General features: G+C 34.5%; 1 protein-coding gene across 1 annotated transcript in view; it reads right to left on the reverse strand.

Moving 5' to 3' along the window:
- Positions 1–622: 622 nt before the first annotated feature.
- Cpd (carboxypeptidase D) overlaps positions 623–17,917 on the reverse strand; it is a 72,081-nt gene continuing 54,786 nt past the window's right edge. The window contains exons 12-21 of the mRNA XM_026388811.2: positions 17,371–17,694; positions 15,402–15,597; positions 12,416–12,551; positions 10,719–10,850; positions 9,839–9,934; positions 9,669–9,733; positions 7,495–7,626; positions 6,666–6,851; positions 6,273–6,372; positions 623–4,731 (exon numbers count right to left, since the gene is read on the reverse strand). Coding sequence (XP_026244596.2) covers positions 4,505–4,731; positions 6,273–6,372; positions 6,666–6,851; positions 7,495–7,626; positions 9,669–9,733; positions 9,839–9,934; positions 10,719–10,850; positions 12,416–12,551; positions 15,402–15,597; positions 17,371–17,694 — 1,594 coding nt within the window. The 3' untranslated portion in view covers positions 623–4,504. The remainder of the gene's footprint in view (positions 4,732–6,272; positions 6,373–6,665; positions 6,852–7,494; positions 7,627–9,668; positions 9,734–9,838; positions 9,935–10,718; positions 10,851–12,415; positions 12,552–15,401; positions 15,598–17,370; positions 17,695–17,917) is intronic.

Below are 17,917 nucleotides of genomic sequence, written 5' to 3' on the forward strand. Positions count from 1 at the left end.
TAGATCCCCAGCTCTGGACTAAAATTTTAACATGTTTAAACTAGGTAAACCTTTCAAATTTTTTTTTTTTTTTGTACTGAGGACTAAATACAGGTCTTGTGAACACTAGGCAAACACTACCACAGAGCTACATTCTCAAGCCCTTTTGGAATTAAAAAAAAAAAAAAAATTCAAGACAAGATCTCCCTAAGTTACCCAAGCCTTCAACTTATTATCTTCCTGCCTCAGCCTCCCAAATAGCTGGGATTACAGGTGTGTACCATCTTTCCCAGCTATGTTTTGATCCTTCTTTATGTCCTAAAGATAGGGCATGGAATAAAAGGGAGTGTTAAAGCATACTGTTAAAATGCTGGATTGCTACTATTTGTTGTGACATTGTAGAACAATTGAACATATCTAGTGAATTACAAACAGAAGTGAACTGTGGCGACTATATGCCATGAATACTTCAATTCATAAAGACAGAAACATTATATAGGTGACACTCTGAATTCCCATCCTGGTACTATTTTTCCCCTAGGATAGGCAGAAAAATTAGATATATATAAATTTCAAATTGGAACTATAACTCTGTCTGACCTATTCCTTTTGATAAAAGATTATGAGACAAAACACAAAGACAAACATCATAAAATAACTTTTATACAGGATTAGTAATCTGTTTACATATAAAAAACAGAAAGGACCTCATTACAGTTAAGATTTCACATAAATTACACAGATTGACTTTTTAAAACTACTATTCAACTTCATTTAAAGTCCCTTTTAAAAATTTCATTTTGAAGGCACAGTGCATGAAATCAACCAGACTGTAGCACTTGAGATGAATGGGTATTGGGCATGTCATATAAACAGCTATATATATAGTTCTAGAGCTGGGGAGCATCATTCTAAAAAAAGAGAGAGGTGAAAAGAGCATTAAAAAATATCATTATGTTATACCTCCAGAAAATCTGCAGCATGGCCAGCATAGAATGTAGCTAGTACACTCATGTTATGCCATTTATAAAAATCATGATCGTACATATTTACATAATTTGTATCCAATTGCCTCAAAATGGTAACTGACTTTCAAATTTTATAATGTAATCTATCAAATTGAAATCAACCAGGACAATATTCTGAAAGTCAAGTGGAAGCTAATGGAATTATTACCCAAAATAGGAGAATTGGGTGTTGGGAGAGATTTAGATTTCTTCATGAACTAGAAATCCAAGTTCGGTTGATATTAATCAAGGATCCTAATCATCCCCCAATCTGCTCTAATTAAAACAAATCCAAAACCCAAAGAGTTATCAGAAAGTTGATAGAAGGCTGCTGAACATTAACCATACTGGGATTTTTAGTAATAACAATAAAGACTTAGGGGAAATGCTGGGTTGCTAGTGTTAAAACAGTTCCACCAGAGAACCATAATATAGGGCACTATCATAGCATTCACAGCCAAGAAGCTTTTAATACAGCAAGGGACAAAACTTGGCACAAGTGTCTTCTGGCATCAAGAAGATAAAACTATTTAATGCCGAGAATAAATAGAAATGGAGGAGCAGGTCATGGTTACTGAGTAACCTTGTGTGAGCTCAGAAACACAATAAGCTCAGACATAAGCACTACCTTTTATTTATTTGTCAACTCATAATTAGTTTTAAGTTCAATATTCACTAATTTAGCAAATCCCATTCAATGAAAGTTACCAAAGATTGACCAATCACACTGGGTCAAAAATACAATGTTTCCTTTCTGGAAGATGACAAAGTCCCAAAGCAAATTCCCTTCAATGAGAATTGCAAGCATTTCTCAACTGGATGGGATCTCACTAGTACCCAAGTGTTTCAACAAATTTACATCAAAACCAGAGTCTGGCTCCCTGGAATTGCTTGGGCTCATCTTTTTGAACCACATAATTAGTACATTTATATAGGCAGACACTTTGAATATTACCTACTCAATCACTTTGCTTTTATTAAGGAGCTGGGAAGGAAGAAGGCTTACAGACTGATTGCCAGGACAAAACCATGCCTTGTGAGTAAAGAAAGGCACAACTCAGATTTGGGCACATTTCTTAATACTGTGATACTTACTTTCCTACATGACTCCAAGGAAATGGAAAGTTTCTAGGAAAAACACTGAAAAAATGCATTCCCCATCCCATATGGCTTCAATGCCTTCAGTTGTTAATGTGGTCTAATATTAGATTAGATCCACAAATAAAAGACAGAGCAGGGCTGAAAACACAGTCTTAGTAGTCATGGATCCTGTACATTCATGTTCATAGGTAACAGGCTGAGAAGGCCTTGTTTTCCAGCTAAATGCATTATTTAGCAAGTAATTAAAGACTGAAAATTTATGGCAGAATTTGGTTTTCCTTTCAGGAAAAACTACTTCAAGAACTATTTGTGTGTTCATTAAAAAAAAATTATACATAGTTAAAAGGCATGGCCTTTAGTCACTGAGATATATGTTAAAGACATGTTTAATCAAGAAAGAAGTAAATGTCAAGGTGTCCTCTAGTGAAGAACACTGCTTTTAAAGCAAAGGCTGTTGTATCAACTTGGTTTAATTTCTAGTTGCAATGTCCCAAGCAAGGCCAGCCACTAGTAGGCCCTGTGTTGGTTCTCTGACTTTGCACTCTTGAAAATAAAGCTTTAAGGAAATATAAAGTGTTATTAGAAGAAATTAAGTCATGTATATTTAATATTAGCATCCCACAAACTGTTGTGAATGTGGTGATATGAGAATGAGGTGGTAGAACGTAGATTTGTAATACCAGGATTAATACCAAAATGGTTTAACCTTAAGTCATTCAAACTTACCACCAACATTTATTAACAAATATTATGACCTCATTATTCATGCTAAGCAAAATCTCTGTTATAAAGCCACTTTGGATGTATTTCTCACAAAACCTGGTTGAATGACCTAGGTGAATGGAGTAAACAACTCCACATAAAAGCTTTGGGATAACTGATACATTAATGGATATGAAACACAATTTGAAAAGATGAGAGCTAGTTTTTTGATCCCCTGATTTAGTACAAGTTCAGCAGCAACTTGGCCATTAAAACATTCAAAGGTATTAAACCATTAAATCATTGGTAAGACTCATACTTACAAAAAGCATCATTTCCACTGTATAAGACAGACACAATAAAATGCAAAACTTACAGTTCTTTGCCTGACTGGCAGTGAAGATGACACTTTCACACCACAGTGTTAAACCACACGGCAGTCCATAGTTTACACTTTTTTTTCTTTTTTTTTTTTTTAAATGGAGGGAGCCATCACTAAAAGCTTTCAAATGAACTTTTAACAAAATTGGATGGTCAGGGAAAAAAAAAAAAGAGACCATCAAATGAAACATTAGGACAAAGAACCCCATCACTTGCAGAGGACTATGTGAACAAGACTGGCCGAGCTATTTTAATGATAGTATGCTATTACTGAGTGAAGGCTCAGGCTGGAGCACAAAGTGTAGATGTTTTGTGTTCAAGATAGGTTAAGAATGTGCAAGTAGGTCTCTTCCACACTTCCAGATATTTTCAGTAGAATTCAGATCTTGTAGATGGCCGGGTCATCTGAAAACCATAGGTGTCCAACATAGAAAAAGGTTCAAATTTAGGAAATATTAAAGAATTAGGCATTCCTAGAATAAACTAGTGCTTCACAGATAAAAGCAGCAGCACCTGTGGATTTTTAGCAGGTTAAAAGATAGGCAACATGAGTTTCACCTTTTGCCAGATCTCCCTCTCAGCTCCATTCAAGTGGACATTCAGACCTTGCACAATAAAGTCAATGAGTTCTCCCTTAAAATGGGGATATTTAGAACTTTGCTAAACCTTACAAGAGAGGTAGGTAGTAAAATCTTGCTTACTGCACAGGCCACCAGTTCTGATCTAGCCTGGAAACAGGTAGAAAGACAAATGCGGAAGCCCATTTATTCATTTCCTAATGTTACATATGTTTAAAAATCATTCAATCCATTAAACCTGAATAAGAGAAACTCCAGCTATCTAATAACTAGAGAAGAGTACTCCTCAGTAGGTTGAGAAAAACCTTGAGTTTTTAAAGCTTTATGTCAGAATCTGACTGCTGTCCCTGCTTTAATGTGTCTGGATTCTTTTGGCCTTTAAAAGAAAGAAAGAAACAAAAAAAGCTAAAGCCACTAGTAAACACCTGGTGTACAAAATACAACATCCACTAGTTGGCTTTATGCTGTTATTACATAAGCTCCAAATAGCTTGTCTTAAATTAAGAAGAAAAACAAAGTGGCTGTCCCATCTCTGCTGCATAAATAGAAATCAGATTTTTTAAAAAGGTTAAGAGTACTTTAAGGAAGGGAAGTTCAAAACTGCCAGAGAAATTCACAGAGAATACAGATTTAGCAGGTTAACTTCCCAAAGCTCTTTGAAGAAGCAAGACAGTCTCTCCTCTTAATGCAGTGTCTCCCAAGAGGAACTGTAATTTTGCTTGGTACTTAAGCCGGGAGATGTGCAAAGTGTATTTTTCAATGTTTGCTAGAATATAATGTTTCCTCTTCAGTGTCCGTTTCATCCTGGAACTCGTGGCTTAGGAGCGACTTCTTGGAGCCAGTGGACATCATGCGAATCTCATCTTCATACTCGTCATGATGCTGCCTGAGCCGATGAAAGCCATCCTTGTGTCTGTTGGACTTGATTGAGCAGATGCACCAAATAATGCAGGCTGTTAGGATCAATGCTGACATGGTGGCTCCTGCCAAACAAAAACCATTATGTGGGGATGTGAACATGAATAAACAGCTACTTATTATGGCACTTTAAAAAATATGTTCCTTGTTTATTTTTATTTCATGTATGTAAGAACCACCTTTTATTATGGTAGAAGCAGTACATGTATAGTATGCAAAATTAGAAAATACAGATAAGTGAAAATAATAAAAACCAGTATGAAAAACATCCACATCTTTATGTTTCTTACCCAGAGGTCATCTTCAATTACCTTAGTGCATATTTTTCCTGATCTTCATTTATGCATGTGTATGTACACACATTATTTTTATGACAATGAACTTACACTGTTGTTCAGCAACCTTCTTTTTTAAAATATATATATTAGTTGTAGATGGACACAATATCTTTATTTTTATTTATTTATTTTTATGTAGTGCTGAGGATCGAACCCAGGGCCTCACATGTGCAAGACAAGTGCTTTACCACTGAGCTACACCCTTAGACCAGCAACCTGCTTGTTATCTATCAATCATTGACTTCCACTTTTCCTTTCTAGTGAATTTTCATTTCATCCAAAACCTCTTCTTTATTTAAAATCAAAATAAGAGTTTTAGTTACAATAGTAATAGAATAATAGCTAATGGGTGGCAGAGCCAGACTAAAAGCATGGCTGAATCCTAGCTACTATATCTTTAACCACTAAGTTTTTCACATTTTTATCTGGTTCAAGCTAATAACTCTTTCAGTGCTCCATTATAGGATCTATGATTGTACCACATTCCTAATATACCACTTTCTTTCCACCAAGGGTCTCTTCCATATACATATTATAATAAAACTTAGTAATTCTGCTTCAAGTCCAAGTTGTGTTTAAAAATGAACCAAGGTTCTTTGTGTTATACAGAGAAAAAACAGCTAAGTATTATTTTATCACATTTTTTTTTCTTCCTTACCTTTCAGTAATTCAAACAATGTGCAAATTAAACCTAGAAAAATCCCAAACATTTCCTCTTTCCTGGACCTTGGAAAACCAGAACTAATGTAAGTCAAAGGCAAATATAAGGCAAATTCATTCAACAACTTTTCATTAAAACCTACTATCTGTTCTAAGGATACAGATGAACTCCATGCTACCCATAGCTTATGTTTTAGTGGGAGAGATGGAATATAGACAAATGAGTATAAATATATATGTACAAATATATGTATACATATGTACACACACATATGTGTATACACAGATATGTATACACCACACACACACACACATAAAAATATGATGGCAAGTAGTTCTAAGTGCTATGATGGAAAAAACATAGGGAAGAGATAGTGACATGGATACTATGTGATATAGGGTAATCAAAAGGACCTTTCTGTGGAGGTGACACCTGAGGGGGCAAGCCAGGAGAACATGGGAAAACAGCGATTTAGGAAAGTCATGATTAGATAAGGAGACATTAGAAAAAATGATAAGCTGCAAGTGATTATGGAGGTGATCCACTCTCAGATTGAAATAGCAAGACTGGTTCTAACTTCAAGTACTAAAAGTCAAAATTTCTTTACCTGCTACAGTTACCACAAGCTCCCTTGGCAAACCAAATATCCGGTTATCTGTGTCAAAGACTATTACCACAGAACTAGCTGCATCATGATGTACAAAGACCTAGAAAGAGAAAATGCAACATTATGAAAAAGTTTACTTAAGGCATATTATATCCCTGCCACATTTTCAAGGCCTTTAAAGCAAACCACAGAAATGATTCATTGTCATCTGAAGTATACAAAATGCTATAAAAATTTCCCTTTTGTTGCCAAAGGGACTACCAAAAGATAACAAGTTACCGAAATCAAGAAGTGGTCACACTTTTTATTTATTTATTCCTTTCATGTGTCAATAAATAGAAGTATTATTAAGAAGAAGAATTTACATAATACTATTCAATTTGAGTTTCTTACCTGTGAATGTTGTTGCTGGTACCCATCAGCAATGGCATTGATGTTATGGACACCTGGGGCTAATAGTACATGGAAATAACCTCCCTCTTTTGTGTGTACTTTTATTCCTTCATTGAGTACAATGACTGCTTTAGAAATTGGTTTTCCAGTCTTATCTTTGACAAATCCATGTACTCCTTTGTGAACCTAAAAAAAATGATTAAAATATAATCATGTTGGGGCTGGGGCTGGGGCTCAGTGGCAGGGCACTCGCCTAGCATGCACGAGGCACTGGGTTCTATCCTCAGCACCACATAAAACAAACAAACAAATAAAATAAAGGCATTCTGTCCATCTACCACTACAAAATTTTTTAAAAATTATGTTTCATGCCAGATATTCTGAGGCAAAAGATGAGACATGACTAAAGACAAACAAATGAAATATATTCCTTCTTCCCCACTGACCCTGATCACATTTGTTACTCATTTAATGCTCAGAGTCATAGGGATAGAGATAAAATAAAAGACAACTCTGGTATAATAGTCAAAGCCTAAAGCATTAGGACCCAATCTTCCAATGCCTTCCCACCATAGTACCCTGACTCCAAGAACTGTGTGACAGCCAGATTGAAGAACGTGCAACATCTCACAAGGTCAAATTATAGGAGATTTCAGATATATGGATGCATGACATCTATTTAGACAATATAACATGAACAAATCTCTTTACGTACTGTGGTATTTAAAATAAAAAATATAATTTTTTTATAAAAGACAAAAACAATATTTTGATAAAGGTTGAACATACTCCTGGGAGTATGCTTCTTAGTTGAAAAAGAAAGACTCACCTCTACTAACATGCTAAGAAGAGATCTTTTATTTTCTACCCACAGGGAAGGGAGTTGTGCTGCACTAGGAAAGTAGCAGCAGCTTATGTATACGGTGATTTCTGGGCAATGGCCATAGGTGACACTATAATCCTGGAATATAAAGTAAAAATTAAATACAGGCAAATTGATAAGAAAGATAATAAACGGAATAAAAAGGAAACCTGGGTGATGTAAACAGAGAATCTGTAATGCATTTTACAGCAAATATAAATAAATAAAACACTCTGTATAATAATGAGTTGAAGACATGTCAGCTCCTAATAGCCAGACTATGAAACCAGTCTAGGTATTCATCAACAGATAAATAAAGAAAGAAAATGTGGTATACATACACAATGGAGTTTTATTCAGCCATAAAAACATAAATTATGTCATTTGTAGGAAAATGGATGGAACCTGAGACCCTCATGTTAATTGAAATAAGCCAAACTCAAGAGATCAAGGATCATGTTTTCCTCTCATATGTGGAAGCCAGAGAGGAAAAAGGAAAAGAAAGAGGGGAGGTGATCACATGAAAAGCAAAAGATGATCAGAGAATGGAGGAAAGGGTCACAGGGGTGGGAGAAGTGTATATGTCAGGGGGGTGCTGGGGAGGATATTGGCCAAATTATATGGTTATACTGTGTGCATGTACTACTATGTAACAACGAATCTCATCATTATGTACAACTATAATGCACCAGTGAAAAAATGTGAAGGGAAAAATATGGAAAAAAAAAAAAAACCTCTCTGTCATCCAAGGACATGATCAAGAAATTTAAAAACACAACATACAACATGGGAGAAAATATTTGCAAGTCATATATCTGGTAAGGATTTAATATGCAAATATATAAAGAATCCTCATAGGTCAACAACAAAAAGATAAACAATACAGTTTTAAAATGAGTCAAAGAGCTGGGTACAGTGGCACATGTCTGCAATTCCAGAGGCTCAGGAGGCTGAGACAGGAGAACTGCAAGGTCAAGGTCAGCCTTGGCAACTCAGCAAATCCCTAAGCAACTTAGAGAGGCCCTGTGTCAAAATAAAATATAAAAAATGGGCTGGGGATGTTGCTCAGTGGTAAAGCACCCCTGGGTTCAATCCCCAGTATCAAAATAAAATAAATAAATAAGCGAATAAACTATAAAATGGGTCAAAGATCTGAATAGATATTTTCCCCCAAAAGATATACAAATGGCCATCAAGCATGTGAACAGATGCTCCAATATTATTAGTCATTAGGGAATGCAAATCAAAACAACAAGATACCACTTCACACCAGTTAGGACAGTTATAATTAAAGTAACAAGTGCTGGGGAGGATATAAAAAAATTGGAATTGTTGAATATTGCTGGTGGGAATATAAAATGGTTCAGTGCTGTGGAAAAGTTTGGTGGTTCCTCAGAAAGTTAAATATAGATTTTTAGTAAGATTCAACTTCCATTCTGGTATAAAACAAGGGATCAAACAGACACTTGCATGCCTGTGTTCACTGTAGCATTATTTGCAACAGTCAAAAGATAGAAACAACCCAAATGTCCATCAACTCATGAATCAATAAATTAATGCAGTATATACATAGATTAGAACATTATTTGGCCATAAAAAGGAATAAAGTATCGACACATGATTCAAAATGGATGAACTCTAAAAACATCATGCTAAGTGAAAGAAGTCAGACACAAAAGGTTAAATATTGTATGAGTTCACTTATATGACATACTTAGAATAGTAAAATTCATAGAGACATAAAGTATATTAGTGTTACCAGGGCTGTGGGGAGAGGGGAATAGGAAGTTACTGCTTACAGATACAAAATTTCTGTTTGTGACAATGAAAAAGTTTTGGAAATAGATATGGTGATGGTTGGACAATGTAAGTATAATGAATGTCATTAAGTCATACAGTTAAAAATTGTTACAATGACCAGAGGGGAAAAAAGATTACTGTCAGGTTAATTTAAGCCTAGGCATGTCAAGAAAGCCATGAGAAATGTTTTGAACAACCAACATTAAAATAAATAAATAAATAAATAAATGAAAGCCATGAGACAGATGACATTCACTTGCTATATCAGAAAAGTTGCCTATTCTTTCATTCAGTGGCCAATATTCATAATTCTTATTCTAACTACGTTCTATAAAGCATACCTTCATGCTGCCCAGGTGACTGTGCCATTCTGCTCCACGCATTACTCCTCCTGGAATATTTTCATCTATAAAATCATTGAGAGACGTAGGGTCAATAAGATCATAAGGCAAGACCCTCCCCAAAGCAACCATAACAACAATTAGTAACAAAGGGTATAGAAAATATCTACCTGACTTATTTGGGCAACTGGGCTGACCCATATGCATCGATGGATGATTATTTGCATAAAGAGATGCCAAATGTTTCAGAGTCTCTTTGTTCTCCACTATAAAAAGAAAAAAATCATAAGAAATCTAAAAGAGTTTTGTCCAAATCCAATATCACAAATATAACTCATTTTCTTTTAATAAATCTTGCACCATGCTGAAGATTACTAAGGAATTACAATTAGTTACATGATTTTGTTTAGCCCAAGATAATCAGGCACAGAAGATAATCATCATCCTTACATTCAAAGGTACTAATGGTGAAGTTATGTTACAGGCTAAAATACAAATTTGTTTTGGTATGGCAAACTGCAGCCCAATAATAATGTCCCTTATAAGTTGTACTAAAAACAGCACAAACTGCCTCCAATAACAATGTCCCTTATAAGATGTAGTAAAAACAGCACAAACAAGCAACTGTTCAACTCACCACAAAATTGCAACCTGTCAGTCAAGTTTGAAGGCAAGGGAGGGCAATTCTATACTGTTAATATTTGATTTGTATACAAGAGTTTCTTATGGCAGGTGTTGTGTTGTTTTCGCATTTTTATTCCGAATATCTACACATATAATAATTGCCTAATAAATGATCATATACTGAACTGAACAGATGTTTGAACAAGACGGCTAAACTCAATAAAGCTATATCTTCATAAATCTGAACTATCATCTTCAAGTAACTGTTTGAACTGTTGATATATATACAATTTTTTTGGGTTAGCTATTTCATCATAGAATATGCTCAAATACTCATCATTTAAAAAAATTTAGAAGGAACATTATTTTACTTGGAATTTCCACCTATGCTTAAAAAGTATATATGTGAAATAACATTGATCATACCTGTCTGTACTGGCTTGTCATATGGGTATGTGACTAGCACAGAACCACCATCTAAAGCAACAGAAAGACTGAAGTCTTGTTTTTGAATTAAATTTTCAATAATGGCTTTAGTCTCAGGCTGGGAGGCATTATCTGAAAAAAAGAAAGATCAAATATAAAATACCAAGTTCTAAATTTTAGTGTATCTCAGAAAATTATTCTCTACTTGAACACAATCAAAATGCTGACTTACGAAGTTTGTAAATACTTATTTCTCCATAAACTACTATCTCAAATAAGAAATACACATTCTAGAAGGTAGGTTACTTTGAGTTTTACATACTTCAGGATAATGTGTATAATTAATTATGTTAAGAAAGTTTAAGAAAATTCTTACTGAAAAAAGATGTGCATATCCTGCTTTTAAAAGTAACTTAGGGAAGCCAGGCACAGTGGCGCATTCCTGTAATCCCAGTGGCTAGGGAGACTGACGCAGGAGGAGTTCAAAGACAGCCTCAGAACAGTGAGGCACTAAGCAACTCAATGAGACCCTTTCTCTAAATAAAATACAAAAAAGGGCTGGGGATGTGGCTCAATGGTTGAGTGCCCCCGAGTTCAATCCCTAGTACCAAAATAAATTAAATAAATAAATAACTTAGGGACAGGCATGGTGGTGGGTGCCTATAATCCCAGATACTGGGGAGGCTAAGGCAGGAGGATTGCAAGTTTGAGGCCAGTCTCTGCAAGTAAGTGAGGGGCTCAGCAACTTAGAGAGACCCTGCCTCAAAATTAAAAATAAGAAGGGCTAAGGATATAGTTCAGCGGTAAAGTTTCCCTGTCCAATCCCTAGTACCAAACAACAACAATAAAAACAATACCAACTTAGAAAATATATCACCTACCTTTGAAATAAAATAAATTTTTTAAAAAATAGGTGTTTTTTGTTTGTAAAAGCAAAAAATAGAAACATATTAAATATCCACCAGTAGAAAATGGATGAATAAACTAAAGAATTGCCATATATTAATGGTATACAATGCCATAAATTAAATGTCATATTGGCCAAATTATATTGTAATATTGTGTGCATGTAGGGATATGTAACAATAAATCCTAACAATATGTTCAACTATAATTCACCAATAAAAAAATGTGGAAAAAATGGTGAAAATGGTCTATAAGTACTTAAATAGAAAGATGTTAATCATATATTTAATGAAAAAAGTTATAATCCCATCAACTTGGAAGCTGAGGTAGGAGGATCACCAAAAAAATAAAATAAAAAGAGCTGAGGATGCAGCTCAGCAGTAGAGCATTCCTGGGTTCAATCACCAGTTACAGAGTAAAAATACATAGAGCTGACAATCCCATTCAAGTAAATAAAAAACAGGTTCCTCAAAATCCACATATGACAATGTGTGTGTAAGTATACATATAGGGAAGGGAAGAGGGACAGAATACACATCCAACACAGCCAGTGATGAAATACCCCAATGATATCGATTGAATTTCTATTTTTAAAAACTTGAATTACTTTTGCATATGAAAAAGGAGAAAAGTTCAAAATGTTTTTGGGTGTATTTATTTATACCTTGCAATCATAACTTAGATATGAAAGTGCTCCATTACCAACCAACAAAATGGCATCAACCAATCTCCTAGCAAAGAGAAAGAGAATTATCTCCAAAGTACTTTAATGGTGTAAAAAGTAGTCTTACTTGTGAAATCTGTATCCAAGTCTTTTCCACGGGCATTTGTTTGTCCTATCGTTGAAGTACATTCTTTTTCTTGCGCTCGCTCTCGCCCATCTGGATTTAGAGAAGGAACAATCACAATCCTGGTCCTGTCAACCAGCTAAAACAGAAATTAATAAGTTTATTAGCTTCATGTATAATCAACAGATACTTTCCTGTGCCTCAAATAGAGAGCCTCATTGTTCATTTTAAATATAGTTAATTTAAAAGGAATTTAAATTGAAAAAAATGTAAAGTAAAATAAAATTCCTTTTGCTCCAAATAAATTTTAAAAGAAGCAAAAAACCACTAAGTAAAATGTTCCCAGGGATCTCCTGATGACATATCACAGGGGTCAGAAAACAATACTTGCACCCCAAATCTAGTCTGTTGCCTTCTATCCTTTGTAAAGTTTTATTGGTATACAATCATGTCCATTTGTTTACATGTGACTTTTTTGTGCTACGATGGCAGAGTTATTAGAACACAGAATGTTTATTTTACAATCCAAAGCCTAAAATTTCTAACAATAAATCAGAATAAGTGATCTTTGACTTATTTACTCTGGTAATAATTATACGTTAAAAATATTTGAGACTCTAATTCATTGGTTCATAAATCTCTTCCCTGGGGAAGATTGTTTTTTTAAAGTATAACCTGTGTTTTACCACTGGCAGATTACCAGGTATGTATATATTTTATTTTATTTTCTTCTTCTTTTTTTTTTTTTGGTACTGTGGATTAAACCCAGGGATACTTTTGTTTTTCTTTAACTATTTTTTAGTTCCCAGTGGATGTTTTACTTTATTTCTTTATTTATATGTGATGCTAAGAATTGAACCCAGGGCCTCACACATGCCAGGCAAGTGCTCTACCACTGAGCCACAACCCCAGTCCCTAAACCCAGAGATACCTTGACACTGAGCTACATCCCCAGTTCTTTCAGCTTTTTTAATTTTATTTTTTATTTTGAGACAGGGTCGTTAAGTTTCTGAGGCTGGCCCCGAACTTGTGATCTTTCTACTTCAGCCTCCTGAGCCACTGGGACTCTCTGGGTACTTTCTTTGAGCCTTAACTCAAGACAAAAGCATTCTAAAGTGATCTCAACTTATGAATGCAATTCAAGTCCAATTAAATCAGTAAGGCAAGTTCTCATAAACTAGGAGTTTTGAAATTTCAGTTAGGTGGTTCACCTAAGATATGTCATCTCTTATAACCATAAGACCAGTAGGTTACAGATATGGTTAAATATATGAATAACATGGGCTGGAGGTGTTGCTTAGTGGTAGAGCACTTGTCTAGCATGCAAAAGGCTCAGAATTCAATCCCTAGTACCACAAACAGAACAAAACAACATAAATCTAAGTAGATTTTTTTTGAGGGGGCGGGGTTGAAGGTTCTGGGAATGTGAGGAGTTTTTAAAGAAGTACTGATGCCTCTGGGGATGGAGTCCAAGCATTGATATTTTTTAAAACCACCCAGGTGTTCCTATCACAGAGCAGGGTTGAAAACCACTAAGATATGCTCTCATTAAAAAAAAGAAAGAAAGAAAAAGAAAAATATCTTTGAGATACTATCTGCAACTCACCAATAGTCTTTTTGGTAAAATAATTTTTGCAAGGCTGATTTAAGTTCAGCTTATCTAGTTATACAGGTCGCTTCTGATCCTGATCATGACATTGAATCTTTCCAAAATTTCTTTTTAGGGAAGGCAGTATGTTACAAGAAAACCATGGGGCTTTAGAGTGAGACACACTCTTGTATTATTTATTTATTTATTTATTTATTTATTTATTTATTTATTTATTTATTTATTGACTTACAGGACAAAGGACACCAAAATAGACTCTATGCTTGGGTTTAAATCCAATTCTACCAACAACTAACTGTAACATATACTATAAGTTAACAAATACCCAAATCAGTTTACATTTGTAATTGGAGATAATCATTGTCACAGAGTTAAGAATTAAATTAATGATATATGTAAAGTATCTAATATATAGTACCTTGAACACAGTATATATTAAACAAATACTACTTCTTTTCCCCTTTCCTAAATTCATTAAAGTCAATGCCAATTAATGAGTCTTCTAGAATAATGCACCCTTTCCTTCTTTTCCCTGAGACAATACCAAACTAGGCTCCTTATACTTACATGACTAAGCACCTAAATCAAAATTCTTTTCTGTAGTCCTTAATGGCTAAAGCAGACAATGCCAAACCACCTTTTGTAAAGTCTTTTAGCAGCCAGTATGTCCAACAATTTTTATGTATTACATCAAAAGACAAACTATGACTTTTACTACATTTTCCAATATAATGTTCTAGTTATAAGCAACTAAAAGTGGAAGTTCCTCAAGTTAGAACATATAAAACGATAAGTAAAAATTAGAAGGGTACCTTGGCTTAAACAAAGGAGTAAAGAACTAAATGCCAACTTTTAGAATTTTTTCCTCTCTGCCTCTTAATATATACAAAGATATATAATAGAGGGTTAAGGATGTAGCTAAGTGCTAGAGTGCTTGCCCAGCATGTGTGAGGCCTCAAGTTCAATTCCCAGCACCATAAAAAGAAAAGAATGGAAAGATACTATTAACAATGAGCATATACAAAGATCATTCATTTTTAAAAGAGTAACACAATGTACTCAGTGTAAAATCTAATTTAAGAAACATAAAAATTTTAAATGGCATCCTGACATCCATGTCACTGAACTCTCCCCCCCCCCCCCCACTGGGACTAGGAATTGAACCCAGGGGTATTTTACAACTGAGCTACATCATCAGACTTTTATATTCTTTATTATTTTTTTTTAATATGAGACAGGGTCTTACTAAATTGCTGAGGCTGGCCTCAAACTTACAATCCTCCTGCTTCAGTCTCCCAAATTGTTAGGATTACAGGCATGCACCACTGCACCCAGGTAGTTTTTTCCTTTGAAAGCATGTCAGAACAGACTATCCCTTACTTGAGTAACAGCTGGGTTCTTTTTGTAGTTCAGACAGAGAAATTCTGCCAGAGCCAAAAGCAGTTCAGTTCCAACTGGAGCATTTCCATGAATACCAGCAACAAAACGAATCTTTGGTTCTTCAGGTTCAGATACATTGGGTTTATTGGAGATTTCAAGAGACCAGATGTGTCGATATTCAGCACTCTGTCCCAAACTTTCAAAGGCCAGAAACAAAAAGCAAGTTAGGAAGCATTATAATATTAATACTGATTTATGTATTTTTAAAATGAAAATAAAACATGAAAAGGCTTTTAAAAAGTCTTTACAGCAGAAGTCATTGTGTCAGAAAACCTTAGGAAAATTGGTTTTCCTTGACCAAAGAAAGTCAAATACAAGCAAAATAGTATCAGATTTAAGAAGGAATTTGATTTCACTCAGCATTCCTCCAAATTTGGTCATTTTTCTACCATCTTCACAACATTTGTCCCATCTTCTATGATCTATGTCTTTTAAGTTAACTCACTGAAATTTTCATTATGGAAATATTGAAATATATGTAGAGAACCTCCCTTTTAAATTCATATATATGTAAATAAGACAATTTATACTCTACTGTAAATACCACATCAGTTTTAAAATAAAAATAATTCAATAAAAACAAAACAATGATGAAATGTTCTGCTTGCTCAAGAGCTGTGAGCTTAAGGCCTTCTTTCTTTTATATAAGAGGAGATTTGCTAGAGTTAGACAAGAAAATGTACTAACATTAAATTGAGAAAGGATATTAGAATAAAAGATTATTGCCTTCTCATGATGCCAATCAATGATACTGCCTGTAGACTGGTGTTCCACCTAAAACTCCTGTCCCCTACCACCATCAGGTATGCCCCATTTGGGGGAAATAGTTAATGGAAAAGCACATCTTGAAATAAAAGTTTAAAAAAAATGTAAGCTAAATAGATAGCAAAATAATGCCAAATTTGGGGATCATTTTAAAATAAGAAAGCCTATACCTTCTCTATGGCACTAAGATGGATGATTTTAAAACCTGAACAAGGCAGAAAGATTCAAGAATTAGTCAAGGAAGGGAGGTAATTGGTATTGCCAAAGTAAACATCACACTTTGTATCTACAAACAGTATAAATCAGAATTTCAGAAGCTTTTCTGGTAAAATTAAAAAGGACCAATGAAGAGAGATAGAAAAAAAAAAGGCTAGATAACGTTAATTAGGTATGCAAAAGAGAACTATAAGCTCAAAGCAAAACATGAAGGCCCCACCCACAGCAGACAAACCATAAGAATCAACTAATCATGGAAACATTTTTGGAGTTAACTGTAACAAGACCAGAAGAGGACCTACTATAATAAAACAGGTAATGCAGAGAAGTGCCATAAAAAGAAGGAAAAAAGCTCTCAAAGTTGTCAGTTTTACATAAACTAGTACTACATATTTTTCCAAGAAGCTTCAATCAAATATGTATCTAAAGTTTCAGGGAACTGACTGTAAATAAAGACAAGCGTACAGGAAATGATAGTAATCACTTCATTTTCTGATTTGAGAAAAAGGTTACACATGGTCCTAACAGGTGTGTTCATAGTTCCAAATTCCTTCCCTTGTCACTAGTGAAATAAAACAAACCAAATAATATTTAGTTAGTATGTGAATGGCAGCTGAAAAGCAGAAAGGGTTTGAAATTAGTTAAAATTAAGCATTCATTAGAAAAGTAAATTTACATTTTCTCAGGCCTCAGGGTGATACATTCATTGCTAATCTAACAAATAATTCTCCTCCAATGTCCCTCATAGATTCATTGTTTAAAAGATCTCCATCAACTATCTGTTGCAAAATAAGTAAACTCCAGCTCTCTGTACATTTAGCTCCCAAATATGTCTAAATAAATTATAAGACCTGTTCAAGGTGGCTGATGCTGAATAAAACCTCTTTAAAAAAAAAGAAAAGGCAGTAATAAGAAGGTTGACACTCACGTGGTAAGATTTGTAATAAGTGGATAGTTCATTACAAGTCCTCTCAAAAATTCTGATAAGTCTTTGTATGAATGGTATCGATAAAGAGCCAGATTTGAGGAAGAGCTTAACATAATGCCTTCCAAACCATTCTCAGCTGAAAGGTCTTTAATTAAAGCTTCAAACTCTTTAGTAGTTGGGTCACTCGCATCTTCAGCGCTGGTGCTATCCCCCTTTCCTTTCTTTGATTCCTTGTTGCCATCTGTTGAGGATCGAACAAGTGTGAAGTTGACCTCAATAGCACCTTCACTCTTGACAGTCACATTCTGAGTAACTGGGTTATACCTATAATAAAGCAGACAGATCAGAGCCATGCTTCTTCAGCTGGAGTATCCAAGTATTGGGAAAGGAGGACACATGAATCCTTGGAATAATGTAAATTGTTTCCCAAAAGAATCAAGTTTTTAACTTGGAGATAATTTGATTTTTAAAACATTAACAAAAAAACCAGACATTCATGTCAAATATGAATGAGTTAAGATTAAAAATATGACTTCAAATAAAAGTT

This window comes from Urocitellus parryii, chromosome 7 (assembly GCF_045843805.1).
Source record: "Urocitellus parryii isolate mUroPar1 chromosome 7, mUroPar1.hap1, whole genome shotgun sequence".
NCBI lineage: Eukaryota > Metazoa > Chordata > Mammalia > Rodentia > Sciuridae > Urocitellus > Urocitellus parryii.